Raw genomic sequence first — 27,725 nt, 5'->3', positions numbered from 1 at the left:
AGCAGTCATGCCTTCTAGCCCAGGAACATTTCTGGAAGTCTAGTTTCTTTTCATGCCCCCAGTTGTGAAAAATGTCTTTCATAAGATGCTAAAATCACAAGCCTATGGATTGAAGTCAATTTATACCATTCATATGGTACAAGACTTTTTAAGCTGAGAAATTAATGGCAGGGGTACTAGTCTTGGCTGTTGAAACCTCTAGAGCATCTAGGAAGATACAGAAACTACTCTGTTTAGATGCACTATAAATAATCAAGTAGGACTGAGGATAGGCAGGCAAAGTACTTAACATGATCCTGAGATTACTGAAAAATCTGAAAGAGAATATTAAATTGTTTCAATTATTAAAACGTTAAAAGAATGAATAGAAAAAAGTGATGCTAGAGGAACTAAAGACTACAGAAATTTGTAAAAGAAGCAAATAAAATGTCTAAAAAATGAAATATATAGTAGTTAAAATTAAAAATGAATGGGAGGGCCAAACAGCATATTAGTAACAGATGAAAGAATGAGTTAGAAAGAGTTGAAAACATTGTCCAGAATGCAACAAATATGGTAAAATATAAAAGGAGTTTAGGAGGCAAAGGATGCAGAGTGTAAAAAATGTAAGTCTATGAGGAGTTCCAGAAGTTGAAAGAGTGAAAATGGGGAGCAGGAATGGTCAAAGAGCTACTGAAATTTTTCAAGTATTGGTGAAAGATATGATTCTACAAATTAAGGAAAACCATCACGATAAATAAAAATAAGTCCACACCTGAAAAATCACTGTTAAACTTACAGAAACCAAAAAGAAAAAGAAAACAAATCTTAAAATAATCTAGAGAGAAAATACAAATTATCTACAAAGGAATAAGATTCGCCTGTTAGCATAGTTCCCATTGAAGTCGCAATAGAAGTCGAAAGACAATGCACTAACATCTTCATGATATATTATATAATTATATGATATAATATGCTGGTCAGCTCAGAATTCTATATCCTGTTATACCTCATTCAGAGGGGAGGACAAAATAATGGCATCTTCAGAGAAAAACTGAGAGTTTACCAATCCCAGACTCTCACTGAGCGACTATAAAATTCCCTTCAAAAGGAATGTCAACAAAATCAAGGAAATTGGGGATTAAAGAGACAAAGTGACAGAAAAATAGTAAATGTATACAATTTAAGTAAGTATGGTGAAAATCATAATGAACATAATTACTAAAGGTATGTAATTGCTTTAAAAAGTAGAGCCAAAAGAACAAGGGAACAACAACATGAAAATGGGCAGATGGTCAGCGTTCGAAGTTTTTAAAGTCCTTAAAATTTTGGGACAAGAGTAAAAAAACTGGTTAGATTTGAACTTTGTTAAGTGTATGTATTAAACATTGAGGATAATTATAGAAGAAGAAAAATAGTGATATTAATCAGAGTTCTCCAGAGAAACAACCAATAGGATATATGTATGTAGGTATGCAGAGATTTTTTAAAATTTGTTTTAAGGAATTGAGTCACACCACTGTGGGGGCTGTCAAGTCTAAATTCTGTAGGACAAGCCAGCAGGATGGAGAACTAGTGAAGAATTGATGTATCAAGTTCAGAGACAGTCTGGAGGCAGAATTCCTTCTGCCTCTTTTGGGAGGATCTCAGTCATTTCTTTTAAGGCTATCAACTGATTAGATGAGATTCACCTACATGATGGAGACTAGTCTGCCTTACTTGAAGTCTAATTACTTGGTAATTAGATCTAAGAGCTACTTTCACAGCAAGGTATAGACTTGCTTGACCAAAACCTGGATACCATAGCCTAGCCAAATTGACACATAAATTTAACCAGAACAAACAGCTGTACTTTCCAAATAAGAGAAAAAAACGTGGAGTGTAATTTTCAATCAGTTCTATAAAAGGCCAAAAATAGAAGCAAAAAAAAAAATGGTATATATAAAACACAAAATATGATAGAATTAAATCTAAATACAGCAGAGTAATTATGACTAGCTGCCTCAAGAAATAAGCCCTGAAAAATCAGTTGCTTACCACAATCCAAATTTCTGTAATATATCCTACCCAATGTGTGTCAGACAACCCTACTCCATCTCAGAGCTACACCATACCACGGAGACTCCAAGGTTGTCCTGGCAGGGAAAGAGAAAGACAAAAGAGACATGCTTGCTCTTCCCTGCCTTGGCCTGGACCATACCTGGTCTGTTGATCAGGAATAGTCACACACCTAATCTAACTGTAAGAGCGGCTGGGAAAAAGAGGCACATTGAATTCTTGATGAGCATTAACTAGCTCACTTTCAAGTTGTCTTTATAATAAATGCAAACAGATTAAAATGACAAGTTAGATGACAATAATATTTATATTGGTTTAAGAATGTTGAACAAATGCAGCCATCAGTATATGGTGTACACAAAATACCACTAACTCTAAGGGTGCAGAGGACTGAAAAAGAAGGGGTGCAAAGAGATACACCAAGGTCACACTAACCAGAAGAAAGCTGGTATAGTAATATTAATAATATAGACTTTATATTTTTTAAAAAAAGAGTTACGAGAGATAAAATCAAGTTATCAGGAAGATTAAAAAATTTTGAACCCACAAAGTCATAATATAAAGTCTAAGAATGAAGGCAAATGTCAAATGAGGAAAATTAACATATCTATAATAATAAAGGGAGATTTTGTCATTTCTCTCTTAAAAATTGATAGGTAGCAAGCAAAGAGATATAAGGATGCAGATTTGAAAAGTACAATAAACAAGCTTACTCTAGTGGTCTTCTAGAATTCTAGATCAATTAGATAATTAATTCTATATGCCCCATTGGATAAAGCACTATGAAACTTAAGGAAAAAAAAAAGGAGAGAACCATGAACCAGATCACACAGCAAGTGTTAAGGAAATCTCAACGCTCCAACAGTACCTAGACTGTATTCTTTGATCACAGTGCAATAAAATTAAAAAATTATGTATAAAGATCATTCCTCAAAAATGTTTTAAATAAAAATCACACTTCAAAGTAATTCATGGGTCAAAGAAAAATATAGTTTGAAATCATAAATACAAAATGGAATCACAAAATACATAACAAAATGGAAATAAAACTACACATCACATCCAGTGGCACTAAAAAGGCAAGTGAAGTTTGAAAAGCAGTTATTAGGAAAGGGTGAGTATTGAACCCAATTATCTAGAGTTTCTGCTCAAGAAGTTCGGAATAATATATAAAGAAAGGAATAAAACTAAAGCAGAAATTAACGACCTAGGGAAAATATTAGGAAGCTGATTCTTAAACAGGCAAAACAAGACTAAGTAAGCAGTGCTTACACATTACGTATATGGACAGGATGAGGAATGGAGAGGGGGACATAACTATAGAGATAATATAGATATAATACATATGAATATACTCGAGTACATGAGCAACTTTTTTCAATTAAATATGAGTGGTGAAGTGGACGATAAATCTAAATGTACTCAGAAAGAGTAAACTTGTAGAAGACTAGTCATTAAATGATTTGAGTCCGTTGTTAATAATCTACCCATGACAAAATAATAATGTCTACTAAAATTTCAAGGACTCAATATCCAAAACGTTTTAAAGAATAGAAAAACAACGAAATATTCCCTGGCTTATTTTATGAGTCTGGTATAATCTTGATGGCAGAACGCTGTCCGAAACAGGATCGAAAAGGAAAACTGTAGGTCAATCATAGAGATGTAAAACTTTAAATATTATCAAACTAAATCCACATGTGTTTTTAAAGATCTAGACAAATACAGTAAAAAGTTAATATTAGTCAAATATGGATGATGGGGATACAGGTATCTATATTTCTGTTCTTATCAGTATACTTAAATTATTTCCTAGTTAAGTGTTTTAACTAAAATGAAAGTAAAAGGAAATTGAAAATCAGTTCTGCAGGAAGATCTGCCCTGAAAAATATTAAGAAAGTCGTTCTTAAAGGCTTCCGGAAATGAAAGAGCAACCCTCATCCACACACCTACAAGAAGCCCTACGTTTCGTTCTTTTAAAATTCATGATGCGTGCATATTTTATTTCCTTTTAAATTGAAAAGAGAAGCAGGAAATTTCAAGCAACAATCCCCTGGCCTAACTTTTCTCACCTCTACACTCACCCCCAGGACAATCATTGCTAAATCTTCCAGCTGTTTCTTCTCCTGTCTCTCTTGATAATATCATTACCGTTGCTGTCATGTGATTCATTACTTTAGGGGATTATCTATTTAATTACTGCAGTGTGATACATGACATGAAGTTCATTTAGATCCTATCACATCACATTTCTCTCTCCTGCATTTCCCAGTGTAGGTACGTTACCGTGTTTAGATCCTGAACTGTTTTCTTTTTAAACTTAGGGGAAGGGGCTCAGAGCTTTATTTCCTATTCCTGTCTATGATGGACTCCCCACTCTGTAAATTTCCTGTTCCTGTCTGTGATGGACTCTCCACTCTGTAAATGCAGACACCTTTGTGCCCTCACCCTGCCTTCAGTTCCCTTTCTTCCTTTCTCCTCCCAACTTCTACCCTTTAACTTCCATATTGTCATATCAGTAACATTTATATTTTGTCTATAACCAGAAGCTTAATTGGAAGCACTTCCTTAAAAGACTGTCTCTGATTGTTTTCAGTGGGGTAAAGCCTGGGGGCCCTTGGTGTCTGGTTGCATCGTTCTGTGCACCCATGAAGGGGTAAAGAGCACTCTGTTTTGTAAAGATTTGCAAGGCATTATCTATTTTTAGTCTCATGACTGACTGTCATGCTCTACCTCACCTGTGGTTTCTGAGCCTGGTCGCCTTCAGAGCTTGTGCACCTCCCTCCTGGCTTATCCCCTCCTGAGCAAGGTGAGGGTCCAGTGACTGCAGTGGACTGAGGGGGATTAAACGTCTACCTACCCATGTTGATGTGGTGAGAGAGACGTGTCTGTCCTGCTAAAGTGAAGATTCCTCTGCTGAAGTCATATACTTTCTCTTACCTCCTTTTCTTTATACCATCATAGTTTTAATTCCCACCATCTCCCTGGCACACTTAACTCCATTTTATTTAGTCTCTTGGTACTGTTTTCTGAAAGCAGTGTTTTTTGCTCAAAATTCAGATTTTTAATTTTTTTTTCAAAATTTTATTTAAATTCAACTTCGTTCACATATAGTGTAGTTTTAGTTTCAGGGGTAGAATTTGGTGAAAATTCAGATTTTAAGTAATCCATATTTCAGAGGAGTCTTTTGCTCTCTTCCTATATTTTATTTCCTCTTGGGGAGGGTATGGTTGAGGGTCTCCACTAACCCATGCAGTGGTTGGAGGAGTCAGAAAAAGGCATCCACACTGGGTGAGGTACACCAGAGCACACCGTGCAGTGAGCAGGAAGCTGGCCGGTTGCAATGCCGCTCTGTGCCAACGTTTAGGTCAGATATCGACCACACAGCCCCAAGATCCCTGGGCTTTGGAAGCTGCTGAGTTTCTCTGCTTGCCAACTCCATTGCGCACAGCGGGCTCCCATGCTCTTTCACTGCGTGGTGACTGTGCTGTTTTCTTCCTACTAGCTTTTTCCAGAAAATAATGTTCCCAGAATTAAAATGTAAGCTGTTAATAGACCCCCTAGTGGACAGAAATGTGGATCACCACAACTGGCCCCCTGAGTATGTTGCTCTTTCACTATTTCTCACCCAGGATTCCATGATTTTCATGTAGGTAACCCGTGATACGCAGTAGCTGATCACTAAATGTAGATTGCCACCTCCCATCTCCAAACATGAATGTCAGAAATCTGGAATGGTCAGGATGCATCAGATTTTCAGAATTGACAAGCTATTTGTATTGTCACGAGACATAGGAAAGTTGATGAGAGAAGATGATTTCAAAGGAAAAATTTAAAATTACTTCCTTTCCCTATTTAGTTTGAGGTAATGTCCGAATATCTGTTTGAATGTAGATGTCATGTGAGATTTTTTTTAATGGATCGGATGGTTCTAGTGATGTGCTAGAATTTCTAAATCAAGTTGGGGAAAGAAGATAGCAGGACAGAATTTGGAAATTAGAAGATCTGCCTTCAAATTGAGTGCATTGTAGGATCTATTCTGATCCCTCCCTTGACTTGATTCTTATGGTAAATAGAGTCTGTAGAGCCCAAATCCTTTTATCTGATTTAATATTCAATCTCCCAACTATATAAGATCATTTCTTACTCTTCATTGGCCTAGTTATGGTACTTATAAGAGGTGTTCATGAGCTACTTATTGCAAAGTATGAAGAATTAAGCATGTCCAAATTTTAAATTTTCTCTTTAAAATTTTAAAAATTGTGACCACATATTTAATGTACTTAATGTGTAAATAGCATTACAAAATACAACACACAGGGTAATCAGAGATAATTAGAATTCTAGTCTGTCCTCAAACCAGCAATAATCATATATGTTTTCATTTTTTATGCTAATAAAAATAATACATTCCAACTTTTACTTATTCTCTTCCTTTGTTGTAAGTTTTCCTCTCTTTCCTATTATTCTGTCCTTTATTATTATGAATATTATTCCTAATAATTTCTTCTTATTTATTAGTTTTTGAGTCCTTATAGTAGCAAGATTCTTTGACATCATTGCTGTTGGTGTATAAATCATAAGGGTAAACACTGTGAATCTTGCAATAGTATGATTAAACATTAAGGCATTTCTAATGAGTGTTTGTTTAGAAATATGGTCATATCTTCTCTTCAGTCTGTCTTATTTAATATTTGCTTTGTATAATTGGGTGAACCAGAATACATAAAGAATACTTGCAAGGTCATTTTTGAGTTTTTATTTCTTACATAAAGGACTGTGCAAATATTAGCAGAGTACTTATTGCATTCAAAAACTCAATAAAATATGGTGTTAGTCAAGTTGTGCAGTTTATATCACATATACCTTGTATTTTATTCTGTCAACCACTACTTAGAAGTCATTCACACAGTCATTTTGACTTTTTATTAATACCTAGAATCATTGGGGGCACCTGGGTGGCTCCATCGGTTAAACATCTGCCTTTGACTCAGGTGATGATCTCAGAGTCCTGGGATTGAGCCCTGCATGGGTTCTCTGCTTAGTGAGGAGTCTGCTTCTCTCTCTCCCTCTGCCATTCACCCCACTTGTGCTCTCTGGTTCTCTCTCTCTGTCAAATAAATAAATAAAATCTTTAAAAATATATATCTACAGTCATTGGAATTTAAATTTTATACCCATGTAGTATTAATGGGAAAATGGCGTAAACCCATAATTGATATGACAATTAAATCTGCCGATAAGATTGGTGATCATTTTTTCTCCATTAACAGTTCAGCAACTTATGTAACAACTGAGTGATTCACACAATAGCAAATATGAAAAAGTCAGTGAGAATCTAAGTACCTAGAAAAATATTGAATCTGTATGTAAAAATAGTGTTCATTAAACCACCCTGATTTTAGTGATTTTCCCTGTATATGATATGCTCGTTAGAGTCAATATTTTTAAAAAACATATTAGAAACAAAAAAACAAACTTCTGTTTTATGACGTAGCATTAGATATATTTAAAAATTCAGGGCATAAAATGTTAAAAACCAAAGGGTTTGTATCATCAACCTGAAACATGGCAACTCTTTGGGGTGATGCTATAATGCAACATAAGTGAGAATTAATTTCATTCAAGGCAGTTGTGCTCTCAGACTCACTATTTAGGATTTCCACCCAGAAATGCAATAAGCAAGAGGTGAAATGACCATGCTGCATTGGACTTTTGGACATTAACTGGAAAAAAAATATTAGGTCCTCTGAGAATGTTCTCCAACTCCATAGATGCTTCTCCCTTGCCTTGACTCCAAATCAAGATTTCTTGTAGTGTCTGCTCATGCTGCCCCCATCAGCTTGTTCAGTTCCTGCCTCATTGCAGTAAGCTAGTGCACCTGTAGATGCTGGGGCAGTGGCTGCCATGCTATCATTGGTGAAAATCTAGTCTTACTTAGTCATATATTTTTAAATTCTCTCTTGATTGTCCTTTTCAGTGCTCTCATCAAGCTGAAACTTCCCAGTCACAAATTCTAAACTTGCAGTTTTGAGGATTCCTATTTCATCCAAGTCTCCTCTGTATGCTCATTGGCTTCCAGTCTTCCACAGAGATTCATCGAATCTCCCTCCCATCTTAGGGCATAGTATGCAAGGCCAGGATCGACAGCCTTTCAACAGCGGGGTTGTTTGTTCCTCACTTTTTGTTTACTATTTCATTTTAATATCTTGTAGGATTTTAAAAATATAGGTTGTATGAAAACACCTTTAAAATTAATGAATAGTGATTTCCTTATCTTAAGATTATGATCTTTTTTAATTGTTACAAAAGCAGTTCTTATCTGTTATAGAAAAGTAGAAAATACAAGCAAAGGGAGAAAATAGACAAGGTGCATAAGCCCACCAAACACAAAGGATCACTTTTATACTGTTGTTTATCTGCACATACCTTTTCCTATGCGAATAGCTTTTTTGCAAATGAGTAATTGTTACATAACTGTTTTGTAGCTTAATATATAATTGTATCTAATTAACATCACAGGCACATTTTTTCAATATTCTCAAAAATTATATCTTTTACAATGTAGATAGGATTAGATTCCACTATTTCTTCTCAGAATTTATTTTACTATAGTAAGAAATTTCTCCCTGATTTTTAACAACAGTCTAACATACCTGAATATAAATTTCTTCTGATAAATACTTCATACAAACACATTATAACTAATCACCAGCCCTTACATGTATCCTTGCACACTCTGAACCATTTTCTTTCTTTAAAAAATTTTTAAACTTAAAATCATTTGTTATGTAATACCTTTGCACATTATCTCCTTTAGAGATATGCAAGACTTATCTTCTAAAATAAATTATTTCATAAAGAGGGAGCAATGGAATAAGTCATAAACCATGGTGATGAATTTTCAATTACTTCTCTAACAAAAAACAAAAGCAAAAAGAAATATTCTACATCTGTCCTTAGAGACAACTTTTTCAGTGAATTCAGAAATTCTGTCTCTAATAAAGTAGTTATTTGAGGACCATTTAGAAAAGTAATAAAAGTATAATATAGAAGGTAATATAAGCAGTAGCTTTTAAATTTGCTTTTTTAAATAATAAATCACTGGGAGACAGGTATACACCATCCTGAGAAGCTTAACTTCAGATCTCATATTCACCTTTTCTCCTAATAGAGCTTCCTCTGACAACAAAACATGGCCATATTTCTATGCTCGATTATCATAGCGATCATTTTCTTTATAAGGGATTGTTTTGTTCTCCACTATAGTTCCTGTAGGAAAGGCAGACTTTCTCCATCTCTGTATAATCAGACCTTACTTTGGAACTTGAGACAGCTAAAAACTTTTGTTGGGTAAATCAGTCAATTCCTTCATCTACTAATGAATGACATGTAACAAGAGTTACTATGAATATTTAACAAATAGTAGGAAGGAGAACACTGACATGTATTAAAAGCCAATTAAATGCCAAGCCCTCTGTAAAATCTTTGCAGACTTTATCATTTCATTTTTTTCTGTATTTTTTCTTCTCTAATAATGTCTTAAATATCTCTCTCATACTTTGTATAAATAATTATTAAATAATAAAAACATACAGCAGCCTACATATATTTTATTGTGTATGATATATTTTCATGAACATTTTTATATAGTTTATATATTCATATATACTTATTTATAAAAATAGTTGCTAAAAAGCAAGAAACAACATATCTTGCAACTCTAAGAACCTCATTTATATTTCATATATGCCATAGACACAGCTCAGAAACTCAGATGCAACACTTATGAATATGTATGAAGTATAATTAGCTTGGAAAATGCTGCTTCATCACCTGTCCTGATATTGTTGATGTGCTTCGGTGACTTACTAAGCAATGTTGGAAAAGGAACTGTCCAGATTCCAATGAGTTGAAACAGTTCTGTTCATCCATAACATGTTAGTAGTTTTCATTCTGTTATCCTATCCTATACACTGTTTATGACTGACAGTTGTATGCCATCAGCCCTTTACTTTAATATTTTGGAGTGCTTCTTGAAACAATGAAAACCTATCTATTCCTCCACATCCCTTGAACTCAAACCTCTCATTTCCACTGCCCTTGCCTGAGGTTACAACTCTCTTTACTCTGGCTTATGCTGTTACAATAGCCGATCGGTGTCTCGTTTTTCTCCCACGCACCTGCCCGGTTCATCTTTCTGGTCTAAGGCTCTGACCATACCCTCTTACTCAGAAGCTTTCAATGGCTCCATGTTGCTTATTGCCCAGTGTTTTTAGCCTGACTTTCGAGCTTTCCAGAAATTGACTCTAACCTACCTAACAGCCTTAGTTCTTCATACTGCCCTTCATAAGCTCTACAGTTTTTTGCAACTGAAATACTTGTTCTGTTCTCCACACATCAAAATTCCCTGCCTCGTTGGGGCATCTGTGTGGCTCAGTCGGTTGAGCATCCGACTTGATTTCAGCTCAGGTCGTGATGTCAGGGTCCTGGGATCGAGTCCCACGTCAGGCTCCACGCTTGACAGGGAGTCTGCTTGAGGATTCTCTCCTTCTCTCTCTGCCCCTCCCCCCACTTGTACTCCCTCAAGCTCTCTCTCAAATAAATAATAAATAAATCTTTAAAGAAAATTTCCTGCCTCCTTGCCTTTCCTTACCTGAGCAAGGAGTGGTTGACTAAAAGTCCAGGAAGAAATCATCAGCTTCCTGAAAAGCAGAAAAGACAAAATGCTTGGGAGCAAAGAGAGGTGACATTCATAAATGCAAGAAGATAGCAAATTAGCAACAGGGAAGTCTATCAGCAGCTGGACTTCAGTTGGGGCTCAGTCATGTTGCTGGATAAAGGTGCCAAGTTCCAATGGAAAATCAATAACTCGATAATCAGACTAATCAGAAAAAATGAGTATCCAATATAAGGAATAAAAAAGGTAAAATCAGTACAACTTCTGCAGACAATAAAGGATTTTTAAAAAGAGACAAAATTATTAATGATTTTATGCCAGAAATTCAACAATTTGAATGAAATGGACAGATTCTTTGAAAATTACCAACTACCAAAACTCACAAATCAATAACTTGAATGTCCAGTAAAGAATTTAATTTCTACTTAAAACCTTTGTGTACACACACACACCCACCCACCCACCCACCCAACACACAAATTTAGCCCCAGATGATTTCACCTGTGAATTCCATGTAACATTTAAGGAAGAAGTAACAATTCTTCAGAGAATTGATGAGAAGAAAGTATGTCCCACCTCATCCTATGAGGTCAGTATCACTCTAATACGAACCAAAGACATTACCAAAAAAAAATTATAGATCAATATCCCTCACAAACATAGATGTGAAAATTCTTGACAAAGTCATTATAAATCAAATCTAACCATTTATTAAGATAAGCTACAAACTAGAGGAATATATTTGCAAATTACATGTCTGGTAAAGGATTTGTATCCAAATTATGCACAAATATCTTTCCAAATTCAGTAACAACAAAGAACCCAATAAAAAATTGGGCAAAAGACTTAAACAGATGGAAAATAAGCACAAGAAAGGTGCTCAAGATTATTTGTCACAAGGAAAATGCAAATTAAAACCAAAATGATACACCTATTAGCATGTCTAAATTTAAAAATACTGACTACATCAAGTACTAGCAAGGATGTAGGCAAATATAATTCTCATACGCTGCTGCTGGGAATTTAAAGTAACACAAATAATTTGGAAAACAAGTTGGTAGTTTCTTAAAAACTTAAACATACTACTATATCATCTAACCACTCCACTTCTAGGTATTCACTCCAGGAGAAAATGAAGGCATATGTTTATATAAAGATTTATACACAAATGCACCTAGCAACTCAATTTAGAATAGTCAGTGCTGGAGATAACCCAAATGTCCATCAAGAGGTGAAGGAATAGACTGGGGCATATCCATCTAATTAAAAAAGGATCACATATTGATACACAATGTGGACAGAGGTTGAAATAATTATGCTGAGCGAAAGAAGCCATACAAAAAAGAGAACAAACTAGATGAGTCCATTTATATACAAGTTTATAAAATGCAAATTAACAGTGATAGAAGAGCTGTGTTTGTGTAGAGATGCAAGGAAGTCAAGGAAGGGTGGAAGGGAGAAATTAAAAAGAAATAGATAGTTCCTTTGCCTTGATTGTCATGACTGTTTCATTGGTGCCTGTATGTCAAAACTTATCAAACTGTAAATTTTAAATATGTGAAGTTTACTTATGCCTCAGTTAAACCCTTGAAACGTGTAAAAAGGCAGACAAAAAGTGAATATTGGTCACCACTGTTCATAGTCCCTCAATTTCTCCAGCTCAAACTTAAGCCTCTTTCCATGTTGTCTCACCCTTCTCCCTCTTTTCCTCTCACTTCATTTCATTATTTTCTTCCTTGCAGCAAATCAACTTTCTCTCCCTTCCTTTCCCCCCATGACTCACTTTGCATATCCAAGATTAGGTTTAAAATTTTGGTTGTTAAATGCTTGCCAGATTATATTCTTGCAGAAAGACATTCACATTTCAAGGCTGTGGGGAAAGCACTTCCTTCCTTCCTTCCTTCCTTCCTTCCTTCCTTCCTTCCTTCCTCCCTCCCTCCCTCCCTCCCTCCTTCCTTCCTTCCTCCCTCCCTCCCTCCCTCCCTTCATCTCTCCATCCCTTCTTCCCTCCCTCTCTCATAGCTTCCCTCATACCGTCCTTCCTTCCTTTCCCATCTTTGCCTAATTTCATCTAGTACTCTGACCCATCATCAGGGTGACTCAGGATCATCAATACCAACTTCAGTTTTTTTACTACCATGATATTGGCATCTACTGAAACCTACTTTATCCCTATCCAAATTGATTTGGACTCCTGAGCTTTAAATTTTTTTCCTCTACTTGATAGTTTCTTCCTCATTGTCAGATTGTCAGCTATCACTTCTGCTGTTTTCATGTGTCTATTTAGAGAATCTTCATCCTTCTTTCTTTGTAATTTCCTTCCTCTGATCTGTTTGATCCAGAAAACCTGTAACCAAGGGAGTAAGAATGGCATGGAAATTTGTAACAGATGTGGAACCTGAGTAGGTAACTAAGGCTTTTTTTTTTTTTTTTTTTTTTTTTTTTGAGTAAGGTACACTGGATTTGCGCCACTTATACTGATGTTCTTTCCCTTTTCTTTCTTTCCTTTTTTTTTTTTTTTTTGAGATAAATGACACTATGTGATGTTAGTGTATCTAATTTCCAAGGGAAACTGTTGGACTAAGAATTTCTGTGTTCTCAGTTGAAGAAACTGTCCGTTTTCCATAAAATAATTTTCTGGGGTTATCAGACAGCTCTTTTTGCAAATGCAGGCTATATATGCACACTGTCCCTTTTTATTTATGTAGATGTATCTAATATGTCCTTTTGTAGTTATCTTGGTATTATATAATCAATCTGTTCCATGAACAGTGGAGATGTTAGTATAACACCTGAAAATAAATGTTACCACAACAGTCATGAGTTCTATGATCTTTCCTAGTTTAATGCTTAAATAATGTGACTGATAAAAAAAAATGTGACAGAGGCACTGCAGGTATCTTTTGGAGTGTTATGTCTACGTTGTGTCTACATTATGTCTACATTATATCTATGTTATCATAACCTGAATTCAGCTTCCTAACTTCAGCAGTAAGTTTAGCATTCTCTAGCTCTTCTTGCACCTGAAATACTTTTCCAATTTAAACTTTACACATAAGATCCTATTTGATTTATCTCTTGGTATAACTGTATTACATGATGGTTGCTAAGGAGCAAACACTATTAAAATGTATCACTAGACTTTAAGTTAAATGATCCCTTTCCCATATCATCCTGCTGTCTTTGTGTCATCTTTTTTTAATCCAAGCCTCAACAAATACATCTTTGCTAGGAGATGATTGTAGCTCGGAGATTGTTATTTAGAAGATTTTGTTTTGCTGCAGTACTTGGAGACGTGTTTTTAAAAGGAGCAGTGTTCTTCCTCATTTGAAGGGGACAAGAACCACTTCCCCACTTATCACACAACTCAAGTAAAATGTGCTTAGGGATAAAGTCAGTAGAGGTATTGAGTTCTTAATTTGCTCGACCATTCTATAGCATTCAATACTGACCAGTTATGTCCTTGCAACACTGCCAACCATCATACTTTGAGCCACTTCTGCATCTCTTGGCTTCCGTAATGTCCTGCTCTCCTGGTTTCTCTTTGGCCTCTAGAATTTCAATTTCAAGGTAATTTCAATTATCTTGCCAGTGCCTCTTGCTGTACCTGCCCCTTAAATGTTAAGATTCCTAAGGTTTCTATTCTAGCTCTTCTTCTCCTCTCCCAATAAACAGTCTCCTGACTTTAATCGCCAGTAGGTGCTGATAATTTATAATTCTGTGTCTGTAGCCCAGAATGCTTTTCTGAAAGTAAACTCTGTGTACCGGCTTCCCACCAGATATGTCTACTCCATAGTTCTGTGGGTTTTGATATGTGACACTTCTTTTTCCCTCCACAGGCAACAGGTCCTCAGGGTTTACTAAGGGAAGATGCCAAAGAGTCTCTTCAGAAAAGCTTTGGGATTCTTAATGAAGCCAAGAAGTTAGCAAATGCCGTTAAAGGTTAGTGACCTCTCTTTGTTATTATTTCAGGCTAATCGTAGTTCTATTTGGTGGGATATTTTATTACACTATTGGAAAAGTGGAATTGTTTCACTAGGGTTTTTATGATCGTTTTTATTATCAGGATTTAATGCAAGTAAACTGTTTCACCAGTTTTATGACATTTTGTCATCACATCTCATTTTGCATTGGGTAATATTTCATAATTTTTAGACCTAACTTATATAGCATCATTTCACCTATATCTAAAGTACAGTGATTTTTAAATTAGAGTATAACAAGTTTTTAAGAGTACCAAACCCCACTTGTTTTGGCTTCAGCAATGACACAAAGGAATGAATTAGGCAGATGTAGTATAAATGTCCTTATGAAATTTTCAATTTGTTAGTGGTCACATTTCCTGAAAAGTATTCACACTTTTTAAATACATATTTCTTGTATTTTCTTCCTAATTCAATCATCAAAGTGCATAAAATATCTACTCCAATCCATAATGGGTTTTGCATTAAATATGTATTACTCAATATAGCTGCTCTCTAGGTAAGCTATTATATTTATTATTTCATTCGAATATCTCCAGTTTCTCTCTGCAGCCTCATTCCTTACCATTTTCTGGCTTGCATCCATCTCCCCAACCTTCCTGAAATATTCATGGCCCTTCCAAAACATACTACTCTTCCAAGCCTCCATATTTCAGAGTGTTAATCCTTCTCTTTGGAATACCTCTCCATCTTTCGTTCTTTTTTGTATAATTACCTTTTACCAGACCTTCAAGATCGAGCTCAGATGTCATCTTCTCCAGGAACATCTACACCCCATCTGAACTACATGCCCCTTCTCACTGCCTACCTTTCTCAGACTTGTCAAACCATAGCCGTGTACTTAGATTTCATCTTCTTGATGGGGTCTTCTTTTAAGCTTTGTTTTTCTAGTGTATAATATCATAGGGACTAGCTCAAATCAGGAAATCAGTGTATTTTTGAAAAGAATGGAATGACATTGGCCTTTACTAACCTTAGAAAGAAAAGTTTTATAAGCCTTTATATTTGTCATGCTTTAACTAAAATTGCTGTGGTCTGTAATAGAGGCTGATAGGAAATTACAACTTCTGTCATCCATGTAGATGGCATTTTGATAGTAAAACGCTCTGGACTGTGTGTCACGGGTGAAAAAAAACCCGTGTACGTAATTTTGTGCAGGAGCTTGCTCTTAGTCTCAGATGAAGAGTAGCTATAGAGTCAAAACCTGTTTTCCTCTTGGGCAAGTGGAGCTGATCCCATGACTTTGTGGCCACTCCTTCCCACGCAATGCCTTTGCCCAAAGCTTGGAAGGATTAAGGTGAGGTGAGTGAGGTTAGGTCATGCGAGTGCAGAGTCAGATCTTATTTTATTTGAAAAGTTTAATATTTTGTTCATCATTGATCTTTTTTGAATCCATTTTAATTTTTTAAAATGCTGCATTACAATATTTTTGATTAGTGAGTGTTTTGGTGTCCCTTTAAATTTTCCACCTGAGGTGAATGCCTGAGTTGTCTCCCCTCACTCGCTGCTCTGCCCTCACCTCTATTTCCCCAAAAATATCGTCGTTATAAAAATGAAGAAAGAATTCCATTTCCAGAGATTTTTTTTTTCTCTAAGAAAAAAAGAAATCTGAAGACAGGCGGTGGAAAGGGTTAGGAGACCGAAATGTTCATTAGTTTAAATGTCTTTTTTTGTACTTCAGGTAGTACATTATTTAAAGTAATGAAAACCCACAAACTACTCAAGTAATAATTTCTCCAAAAATCCAAGCCAAGGCTCTGACGGAGATGGGAATGTTTTCTTGCTACATTATGACATTCCCCTGATTTGTGGCCAATTACACAAGTTATAAAATGGCTGTTAATCAGGGATATGCCATATATTACCACCAGGAACTGCTGAAATAGGCCCTACAGAGCAAAACTCTTGACAGCAGCTATTAAAATAGAGATTTAGTCATTTCCCTTTCTCTGGTGCCTGGAGTTAGAAGGAATAAAAATGGTGAGGCCAGTCTACCCTCCATATTTCTAGTTTGTTACTTGGTTCAGTTCAGTACAATCCGGTGAGTTCATGCTTTAGTCACGAATGACTTAGTGCTGCTCCCTGCCATTTTTATGCTGTCCTTGCCTTGAGGGAGTCTGAACTTGCCAGGAGCAATTTGTTTTGCTTTTTAATTTTTGAATATACATTTGTTAAAAGTCAATTTGCCCTTGTACGCATTTGAAATTTGAAACCAGTCTACATTGCACTGATTGAATGTCTACAGAGGTAAAAATCATTTCCTTGATGGATATGGAACTTGGGACAAATTGATGATTGAGAGAGTTAGAATATGAATTAATACCAGCAGGTGAATTAATGCTCCCTTGCAGATTGACAAGAAAGTTTGTCAATCAACTGGCCAGTTGAAGTTCTCATGGAATGTGTACAAGGGGAGGAATGAAGCAGATGATGGTATATTAGAAGCCTGAGAATACTAAGATTTTACAATTATATACCTTATATAGAGTAACTTCTCAATATTATTTGCTTCTTAATTTATCCCTAATATTTGTCTTTGCCCAAATAAGTGAAATCATTCAATCACTTAGGAATAAATAGGTAACGTTTCTGTAAATCAGATGACACTCTTGTGAAATAAAGAGATTCAATTCCCAAACGCAAAAATAATGACTCAGTGAGTTGCACGACATGTGGTACAGTCCAGCATAAAAAACAGGGCCAAAATTATTCCACACATTATCTTTTGTCAAATTAATCAATACTTTTCTTCTATACTATGATCCTCCAAACACTCAGGCATTCAGTCCAGACAAGTGTATCAGAAATGCTCTACCTTCATGAATGTAATACAGTTTCATTGACTAACCTGGTAAGATTCTGTTGTTATTTTAGATTAGGAAAAAAAAAAAAGAATAAACAGGAATACAATGCTGTTAAGCCAAAATATGAGGTGGGAGTTAAATTTTGTCCAAAGCCTTCTTTCATTATTAAAGATATACTCCTTTGGAGTTCACATATTAACATTTAGCAGAATCTGCCTTTCTGAAGATAAACACATGTGAAAGACAAAGAAAATCTGTTGCATGGACAAAAAACAATTTTGGATTAAATGGATGAAATCAAGCGTGGATCCCCTAGCTGACCATAGTCTGGAGAACAAAACAATCTTTTCCCATAGATATTCTGATTCCTCCTACAGAGCTGTACTTCTTCCTTTGGAGCGTGAATAAAGAACATCAGGATAATAAAAGCAGGCTGGAGTTGGTTTAGGAGTTAAAATGAAAAGTGACAAAGTAGTGGCAAATGTGGAAAGGTAGGAACTATTGGACCAGACAGTACTTGTCTTACGCAAAGGTATTCAAATTCAAGTTCTTTTAGAATACCTTGCTGGCCAAAACACAATGAGCCCTCAGGCCCACAGTCGGGCTTCAGAACTTGTCCTAGTGGCACCATAAGTGGGTTTCAACATCTGGCCATTTTGTTTTCTCATTACACTCGCCGAAGAGAAAATTCGCCTCTATTCTGGTATCTTAAGTCTTTGGAGATGCTGCCACCAGACAACCCCCCCCCTTCCGTCCTCTCCTCAGACTTCTCACTGTGACCCTCTCTCTAGTGGGAGGAAGAGCACATTCCGCGGCAGCTGACAGTTACTGAGGGCCTGTCAAGCACTGTGCCTGTGATGAACAAGACAAGGTTTCTCAGTAACATGCCTCCCTGCAAACCTGCCCATTGAGTGATCTCAGAGATTTCCATGCACGGTCACTTTAGTGCACGTGTCTGGGCAGAAGAGGCAGAGATAGGACACATCCCAAACTTGTGACAGCAACTGGAGAAAGGGAAGCATGGAAGTAAATTCATGAAAGAGAGCTAGAAATACAAAAAAGTGGCAAAACTGGGCATAGTACCCTCATCGAGTCAATAGACAAGAGGCTGGGGACAGGAATATGGTTCTCACTTTCACCTGGCTTCCTTCCTTATGCAGCTGTCCTTGCTTCTGCAAGGGCCCAGGTTCCTGCCCTGGGTCATCGGGTTGACTCAGGGGATAGACTCTTTGGAAATCTTAATATTTGGAAATATTAAGTAGGCAAAGGACTATATAGGTGGGTGAAAAGGTGTAGTAAAGTGACTTAAGGGAGATTGTACCTCTTATGTTCTTAAAATATCCAAAGATGACAATATATAATGTAATATGATAAAATTGAAAAGTGTGTAAAATAGTCATATATTATGTAACTTGGTAAGTTTGGCCACCTCTCATATGTAAAACAAAATCATTTGATTTGAAGAAACACAAACAATCTTGAACACACTGCATTTGTATAGTGGGATCAACTCTTTAGCCCACATTAGTCTGGCTCCAAAGCTTGATGCTCTTACTCACTGCTGGACAAAAACACCATGCTTCTGCCATAGTCCAGAGGTGACACAGTGACATTCATGATCCTAACAAATGCTTGAAAAATGAGTAAATGGATAAATACCCCAATGCAGCTGAAATCTCTCATCATCAAGAAGGTCACAATCAAGATATTTTACATGACTTCATGCCAATGCCTTGCCTATTTCAAACTTTCTACTTCAGAACTACACAGATAAATGTTGCAGAGATTAACCTGTTCTCTAGTTCAGAAGGTGCCTCGACAACAAAACATGAAGCGTATTTGTAACAAATGGAAGTTATGTGGATTAAATTCTTCTTTTACAAAGAAATCCTAAAGAGAGGATATTCCTTCATTTTTTTGGTAAAGAAGCAAATCAGAAGTGATAACAAGTCCATCAAAGTAATAGTTCATAATAAGACAAATGTCATAGTAATCAAGGAGTTCGTTGCAAAATATTATCCGGATGGCAGTTTGGCAGTAGATTCCATTTAACCAGACCTCTCCAAAATTAGGAGCCAGTCTGTGAATTTCACCCTGTGAATGAGAGATTCTCTCAAGGTATTTGTGCCTAAATAAAAAATAAGAATTGCATTTGAAGAACTTAACTAGATGAGTTTCTTTTTCTTTTTTTTTTTTTAAGATTTTATTTATTTGTTTGAGAGAGAGAGACAGAGATAACGAGAGAGAGCACAAGCAGGGGGAGCAGCAGGCAGAGGAAGAAGCAGACTCCTTGCTGAGCAGGGAGCCTGACATGGGGCTCGATCCCAGGACTCCAAGATCATGACCTGAGCTGAAGGCAGTCGCTTCACCAACTGAGCCTCCTGGCACCCCTAGATGAGTTTCAGTAGTCAAAGAGAACATTTCATTAAAATCTATAATAAGCATTCAGATTTTATCTCTTAACGATGCTCCCTTTGCTTTGCTTTGAAAGAAAACTTCCCCTCTGAAGCCATGTATTCTCAGATTGTCCCATAGTTTGGTGACCAGGAATTTTTAGACCTATGGAGACTTATGAGAGGTGTTCTTCATTGTAAGGAAGGAAGGGGTAATTATGAAAGCATTTAGTTGAAACGTATTTCAACATCATTGAAAACTGGTAAATACACCAGGGCAATCATCAAGCCAGTGTGAATTATTTTGTTACCATTTACTGCCAGTTGTAAATCCAGTATATTCTCATATATCCACAGATTAATTTCTTGTATCAGTCATATGAAGGAAGGTGCTATCTTCATTTTATACACATAAAAAGGGAAAGAAATAGCATTTGAACCTCATCGTTCATCTCTCAATCTTACAATGATATCATTGCACTGCACTACATTTTTAATGACAAGAATTTTGTACAAGAAGACGATGATGAAAGAAATAACAGCTTTGAGATATTACATAACATAGTTCAAAGTTACCAGCTCTAATTTAACTAAATTGTAATTCATATTCAGCACAGCATCAGGAACATGGTAAATGAGTAAGTGTGTAGTCTGGGTGGTAGAGACTTACAACTCTGGTGAGTTTCATTTTGGGTATGTCTATCCTCCACGGTCAGTGGGTAGGCAACAAAGGGAAATGATATTGCTAGGAATGGTCACAGTCGACCTGACCACCCTGCTCCTGTCTCTCTCACTGTATGAGCTCTGTCTCTGCTAAACCCATTGACCTTTGTGTTCTAATGTGTGAGGACAGGATGGGAAGGGGAGAATCAAAGCAGAAAAAGCATGTGTGTGTAGCCTTTGAGGTTTGGTGGATGTGATATCTGGAGAGAAGATAAAGAGAATGTCTTAACTACAGCTACTGGGTATGAGAGCTGAAGAATGAGATGAAATCCTATAAAATGTCGCAATGAATTATAAATTGGATCCTTCTCTTGTTCTCCAAAATTTACAACTAAAGAATTGTGTTGGGTGTTCTTGAACTATTAATAATTCTGTTTCTTTGGTCATGTTACAGTTCAAACTGGGCCAAATGCAATCTTCCTTACAAATCAGCTATAGATACACTCTGCCTCATACCTCTTTTCATTGACAGCCAAGTGCTTCTTTTTCAAGCTTTTCATTGCAATAGTTTCATAAGTTTTCCATTTTGAAATCTGCAATACTTTTCCGTATACAGCTTTTACTCACCTAACTCTATTGACAAAGCTGTAAAGTGTTTAGATTTGGTTTTGTGAAATTCCAGAAACTACTTTGGAAAAAAATGATCAGAGTGTAAGAAAGGATCCCTCAAGAAGGAATCCAGATCAAATGGGTGAAACATAGATATCAGAGTGGGGCTAGAATATTCACATTTGGACCTCCCAGTACAAAAAGCAGAGGATCGAAATGACTGCTTTGGAGCTTGAGAGACAGAAGCAACAACGTTCTTCGGATCAGTCTTTCTTCTGAATAATTAGCCTGACTGTTCAGCCAGTATTTGCCGTTCAAATGCATAAAATAGTATAAACCGAGTGATGCCCTTTAAATGTTTTTTTTTCACTGTACATGAAGATCTTGCTTACGAGAACATTTTGAATGCTTCATTATTTAAAAAATCAGATTTAATCAAGAAGCTAAGAAATAAAATTTGTACTGTTCCATTTCCTTAGTTGATGAAGACTTCCCAGGTAATATCAAAAGAGCAGCCCCTTATTCTCAAGGAATGTATATAGCCATCACAGTCATAATCAGACTGGCTTTCTTTCTGAAAGCAGACTTTCGCTAGCCTATCCAAAGATTTTATTTTAGTACCAACAGTTGAAAATAACAGAAGTATTAAAAGAAAGATGAATCGTGATTGACAGAGGAGAAAATCTAATTACTTGGAAAGTATATTTTGAGGCACTAGAATTGAAAATAATAACATCTTAGTGACTGAAATGGACATATTGGTGTTTTCGAGCCGTGCTTCGCTAGGATATTTTATGCTTTGTTTTTCAGTGATGTCAGATCTTTGCCTTGGATCTTAAAGGCAGACTCATTAAACTGTAGTATGTGCTTACATTACTTTTGTATAACAGTGGTTTAATCTGTCTGCCTATAAAAGCCTTATATGAAATGAAGTGGCTCATTAATATGTTCAGTCTTCTTTTTCACATCCAGAGTACTGAAAGTTAAGAATCCTTCATCCATCTTCCTTTCCCTTTGCTCTTCCTCCCAGGTGAAGTCCAGTAAAGGCAGGGATCCTTCTCTAGCTGACAGGGAGTGGTTCCGCTCAGTTCCCCTGAGAAGTCAGGTGCACTGCCTTTGTGGGCATTTGATACAAGCAAATCAAGGCCACTCTGGCTCTAGTGTGTGAGACCTAGTCTCTCCTGGCCTGCCCATGCTGGGTACCAGGAAAGCGATGAGAACAGCAGTCTTGGTGGTGGCAATAAGTTGCCCCAGTTCAGGTTGCTTTAGTCATTTTTTATTGTTTTATTGTTGTTGTTTTGTTTTGTTTTTAACTCTTTTAAATAAAAGAATAGAAGTATCTGCCCAGAGGAAGCAGTTTAACTAGCACGACCTCCATGGTGGTGCCCATGCCACCATGAACCCCCTTTCTTGTTCCATTCCTAGTTTCTGTCTGCTGTAAGTACTGTCAGGATTCTCTCGTATGTTCTACCTCACCTACCTAACAGCAGATCCCACCCTGACAAATTTGTGCGTATGTGTCAACATATGTATTGTGTGCCTTGCTCATTTTCATAAAAAAGATCTCAAGGATCTTTTTTTTTTTTTCTATCTGTACCTCCAAATAAAGATCTAATGAACATTCTGGAAGATACACATTGATATAGTTTCCCAAGTATATCTGTAGGCTACATTTCTGGCAGTGCAACCGCTGGGACAAATACATGTCTATTTAAAATTCTAATAAATGTATTAAATTGCTCTTCAGAAAATGGCGTCAGTTTGCATTTCCACCAACACTCTTGCAAACACTTGGTATTATCAGACATTTGACTTTCCCAGTCTGATAAATGAGAAGTGATCTCTTACTCTTCCTTTGCTTTACAGTTTTTTAAGTATGATAGTCAAAGGTGCTTGATTTTAATTTGGTAACTCATTATTTGTATCTTTTTTATTGTAATCTACCTATTCCTATTTTTCTCATTATTCTTAAAAATGTGGAACTCGGTACATCTGCCTGTCATTTTGCATGTGGGCATTACTAATTTTCTCTAAATATTCCAGCTTGAGTGTGAATACAGTGCTTGCATGAGGCTCACAGTTTTCTTTTACTGTGGCCACGTGTTTAAGGCAACAAAGGAGAAGATGAAAGGAGAGGTAGGGAGAAAAGAAGCAGGGGCGTGGCGGGGGGGGGGGGTGCGGGGAGGATGGGAAGCAGGTCTGGATGTGGGAGAGCACCACTAATATGCTCAGCTTATTCCTGGTTTTGACTACCAGTCCCTAGCAGAAAGCAGCAGTTAAGAGCGCAGTTTCTGGTATGAGCCTGCATGGATTTGAATCCCAACTCCACCATTTACTCACTGTGCAAATTTAAGACATTTACTTCAATTCTCTAAGCTTCGGTTTCCTCATTTGTAAGTGGGTGTTGATAATAGTAATGTATCTTGAAGTTATTGTGATGGTTAGAACACTAAACATAGAACTTACACATACAGACCGCCGTTCATTACTATCACTAAATGTCTGCCAGTCCAGGCCAAGAGGGCACCCCCTCTTTCCTAGTCCTTTCTCAGTGTTCCTCTTTAATTGAGGACTCTGTCCTTTATTTACATTTTGCATTTCTGTAGAGCTAAGTTAAATGATCAGCATGCATCTCCCCAGGAAACAAATATTATGGCAAAAAAAACTATTTAAGATATTTTTTAAAGAAACGATCTGCTTTATCCAGTCAGGAAAGGTGAAAAGTATTATAGGAAGCACAGAGTTTTATATCTTTCATTTATTCAATTCCACTGTTCACTAATAAATAGTGTTAAAAAAAAAAAAAAAAAAAGATTCAGGGGCGCCTGGGTGGCACAGCGGTTAAGCGTCTGCCTTCAGCTCAGGGCGTGATCCCGGCGCTTTGGGATCAAGCCCCACATCAGGCTTCTCCACTATGAGCCTGCTTCTTCCTCTCCCACTCCCCCTGCTTGTGTTCCCTCCCTTGCTGGCTGTCTCTATCTCTGTCAAATAAATAAATAAAATCTTAAAAAAAAAAAAAAGATTCTGTCTTAAGATACATTTGCAGTTTGATGTGTACGTAAGCAAAATTTCTCAACTTCTGTTCTTCCACCAACAGATTGGATCTTTGTTTTCTTTCCCTTCAAAGGTTTCATAGCTTTTACCCTATATAATCGTTACACTCAAACTCTGAACCTCTCAGTTGCTGTCATAATACAAAGTAACCAAAGTTTGGACAATGTTAAAAACTAGTGGAAAGAAGCTGAAAAATTTACATTTGTAATATTAAATTATCTCCAGTAAGTGATTTTTTTTAATGTTAAAGAAATCATGCTAACGTAGCAAGAAAAAACCTTTAAAAAGCCTGTTTGAGAGCAATTTATAAAATATTGTTTTCTCTATTTAACAAAAATACCACTTTTTCAGCAATGCACTAGAAGTTGTTTTTTCATTCGTTTTTAAATATGTATTAATTGGACATTTACTGAAGTTGGGAGATTCTACTTAGCAATCTTATCTATCTGAGAGTTTTAAAAGTAATCCAGTGGGGGCACCTGGGTGGCACAGCAGTTAAGCGTCTGCGTGGCACAGCGGTTAAGCGTCTGCCTTCAGCTCAGGGCGTGATCCCGGCGTTATGGGATCGAGCCCCACATCAGGCTCCTCCGCTATGAGCCTGCTTCTTCCTCTCCCACTCCCCCTGCTTGTTCCCTCTCTCGCTGGCTGCCTCTATCTCTGTCGAATAAATAAATAAAATCTTTAAAAAAAAAAAGTTAATCCAGTGATCCATTTTGGTAATAAAATTGTTAAAATAAGTAACATTAATGGGAATAATGTCATCAAGAGGGCATCATTACAAATTCAGTAAGAGATTGATTGTTTTGCAGGTTTTTTTCTCCATAGAAAACCCTCAAATTAAATCAAATAAAAATCAGATACCAAGAGGAAAGCATAGCTGTTGAACATGTTGAAGAGGGAAATGGTCATTTCATAATCACCTATTTTATATTATCTGAAATGTATTTATTGATAGATGCCTATAAATTAAAGGAATTAAATTAGTTTTCCTGCTTTTTATAAACCTTATATTAAAATAATCTGAAATTACATATCTGTATCAGAGATGTGTAAACTCAGAGATGATTGAAATCGTTTCATTCTTTTTTGTTTTCTGTTCACAGAAAATGATGACTATCTGAATGGCTTAATTACCAGATTAGAAAATGCAGATGTTAGAAATGAAGATCTCCTGAGAGCTTTGAATGACACTTTGGGGAAGCTGTCAGCCATTCCAAATGGTAAGCATTTGGGACACTGCAAACTGTGTCAGTTGACCTAAACTCTTAAAAAATGTTCTAATGTTTGCCATCTTTTCTGACATTACACTTGGACTGTTGTCAGGAAATTAGATATTGGTTTCCTTACTTCAGAATTTTTCTTTGTGGGTTTGAGAAACGAAAGCATACTTCACTCTGTGATATTTCTTATGCTTTGTTACCCGAGCTGACATCCATAGGTGTATGTTGCAAAAAGGAAACTATAGCCATCTTATTATACGGTTCTTCCACGTGTCAGCCCGAAAAGTCTTCTTTCTAATAAGGTTATTATTATTAGAAGTAATATTATTCATAATCTCATATTAATAGGAAGAAAGTATAAAATCACACGGGTACTGTTCTCTAAAATGTTGGTCTACTATAAAGTCACAGGTGATTATAATACATACGTAACAGACGAGAGCCTTTCCCCTCATGATTCTTTGTTTTTTTTTTTTTTAGTACAGTTGACACACAATGTTACATTATTTTCAAATGTTCAACATAGTGATTCAGCAAGTCTATAGGTTATGCTGTGCTCGCCACAAGTGTAGCTCCCATCTGTCTTGCTACAACGCGATTACAGGATCATTGACTATATTCCTTGTGCTGTGTATTTATTTCTATGACTTACTCATTCAGTAACTGGAAGCCTGTATCTCCCACCCACCTTCACCCATTCTGCCCCTCTCCCCACAGCCCTCCCCTCTGGCAACCATCAGCACATCTTTCTTGGCAATGTTCAGTTCCTTAAGTGTTTCAGCTTTGAAAATATTAACAGCTGAACCATGTCTGTAGTATCTTCCTACCTATTACAAGTACTTGAAGTTATTGTTTGGTATTAGTTCCTAAAAACACGATTCTTTATATTTTTAATAACATGATACAATAATAACAGTTTGCTAATGTTTATGGAGTGCTTACTCAGTATGCTTCTAAGTGAACGTAATCCTTACAGTGATCTTACAAAGTGAATAGTGTTATTCCCACTTTACAGGTGACAAACTGAGACACAGTAGCATGCTAAGTGAAATAAGTCAGAGAAAGACAAATACCATGTGAATCACTCATATGTGGAATTTAAGAAGCAAAACAGAACACTGAAGGGCATTGTTAAAAGCGGCGTATATGAGATTCAAGCTCCCCAGTTTAACTCTGGAGCCTGTGGCCTTAACCACTAATCTACACATACTAGTAGGCATCTACATTTTCAGTACATGTTTTTATACAAATTATGATCAAGGAAGCTAATGTATACATTTATATAACACAGGAAATATTAATGATTTCTACTTTTTTCTAACATTACCCAAAAAAAACAAACAAACAAACAAAAAACGAAAAAACAAAACCTAACTGTCCAGGATTGCTTGTCGTCTCCCTCAGTAGTAAGGTACTGAGGTACATAGAAAATTTCCAATGCTGAAAACAAATGTAAGTACAAAAACACGTGGTCTAAAATACCTGAGAGTCTCTCTCTACCTGTAAGTTGAAGTACATTCATTCATCATTCCCCCTTCGGAATGTGCAGATTAAATCTTGACCCTAGTTTTGATGAAACTATGAGTTGTGGATAAATTTCTCTCTCTAATATGTTCTGCGGCAAATCACGATATACCCTTACACAATGAACATTTAGAGTAATCACTTTGTTATCTTAAGAACTAATCAGGTCTTCATAGCAAAGGTCCCTGAGAAAATTTAATTTAGCTAAAAATTTACTTCATTCGCTGCAACTGAATGAGACAAAGTTCAGCCTTTCCCTTCGTGCGTGTGTCCCTGAGGTGGGCCAGCTGCAGCCTCCCTTTGACAAGCATGGAGGAAGCCACTAACTCCAGACCCTTTGCTTTGTTCCTCCTACCCTCGCCTGCTAACAGACACAGCTGCTAAACTGCAAGCCGTTAAGGACAAAGCAAGACAAGCCAACGACACAGCAAAAGACGTATTGGCACAGATTAAAGATCTCCACCAGAACCTTGACGGCCTGAAGAAAAATTACAATCAACTAGCAGACAGCGTAGCCAAAACAAATGCTGTGGTAAAAGATCCTTCGAAGAACAGTAAGATCTCCTTTTTCATTTTGATTATATCATGTGTTTCTTCACACTGTATAAGGACCCTAGACTCCTAACTCTTAGACGTGAAGGAGACCCCACAGTGACGTTGTCTGCTCTCCTCATACACTGGGCTCCAGAACCAGAATCCAAGTCCCCAGGCTCTGTACTAGTGCCTTCTTCAGCCACATTTTTTCCAGTCAAGAGGAT

At 36.6% G+C, this 27,725-nt stretch overlaps 1 protein-coding gene across 2 annotated transcripts in view; it reads left to right on the top strand.

The window, feature by feature from the left end:
* LAMA2 (laminin subunit alpha 2) overlaps positions 1-27,725 on the top strand; it is a 603,226-nt gene that overhangs the window by 496,547 nt on the left and 78,954 nt on the right. For both annotated transcript variants that reach the window (XM_057311058.1, XM_057311057.1), the window contains exons 42-44: positions 14,557-14,659; positions 25,327-25,443; positions 27,339-27,521. In XM_057311058.1, the coding sequence (XP_057167041.1) occupies positions 14,557-14,659; positions 25,327-25,443; positions 27,339-27,521 (403 nt within the window). The remainder of the gene's footprint in view (positions 1-14,556; positions 14,660-25,326; positions 25,444-27,338; positions 27,522-27,725) is intronic.

Source organism: Ursus arctos, unplaced genomic scaffold, assembly GCF_023065955.2.
Source record: "Ursus arctos isolate Adak ecotype North America unplaced genomic scaffold, UrsArc2.0 scaffold_13, whole genome shotgun sequence".
Taxonomy (NCBI): domain Eukaryota; kingdom Metazoa; phylum Chordata; class Mammalia; order Carnivora; family Ursidae; genus Ursus; species Ursus arctos.
Note: the sequence above shows the minus strand (reverse complement) of the source record. Positions and strands in the feature narration are given on the sequence as shown.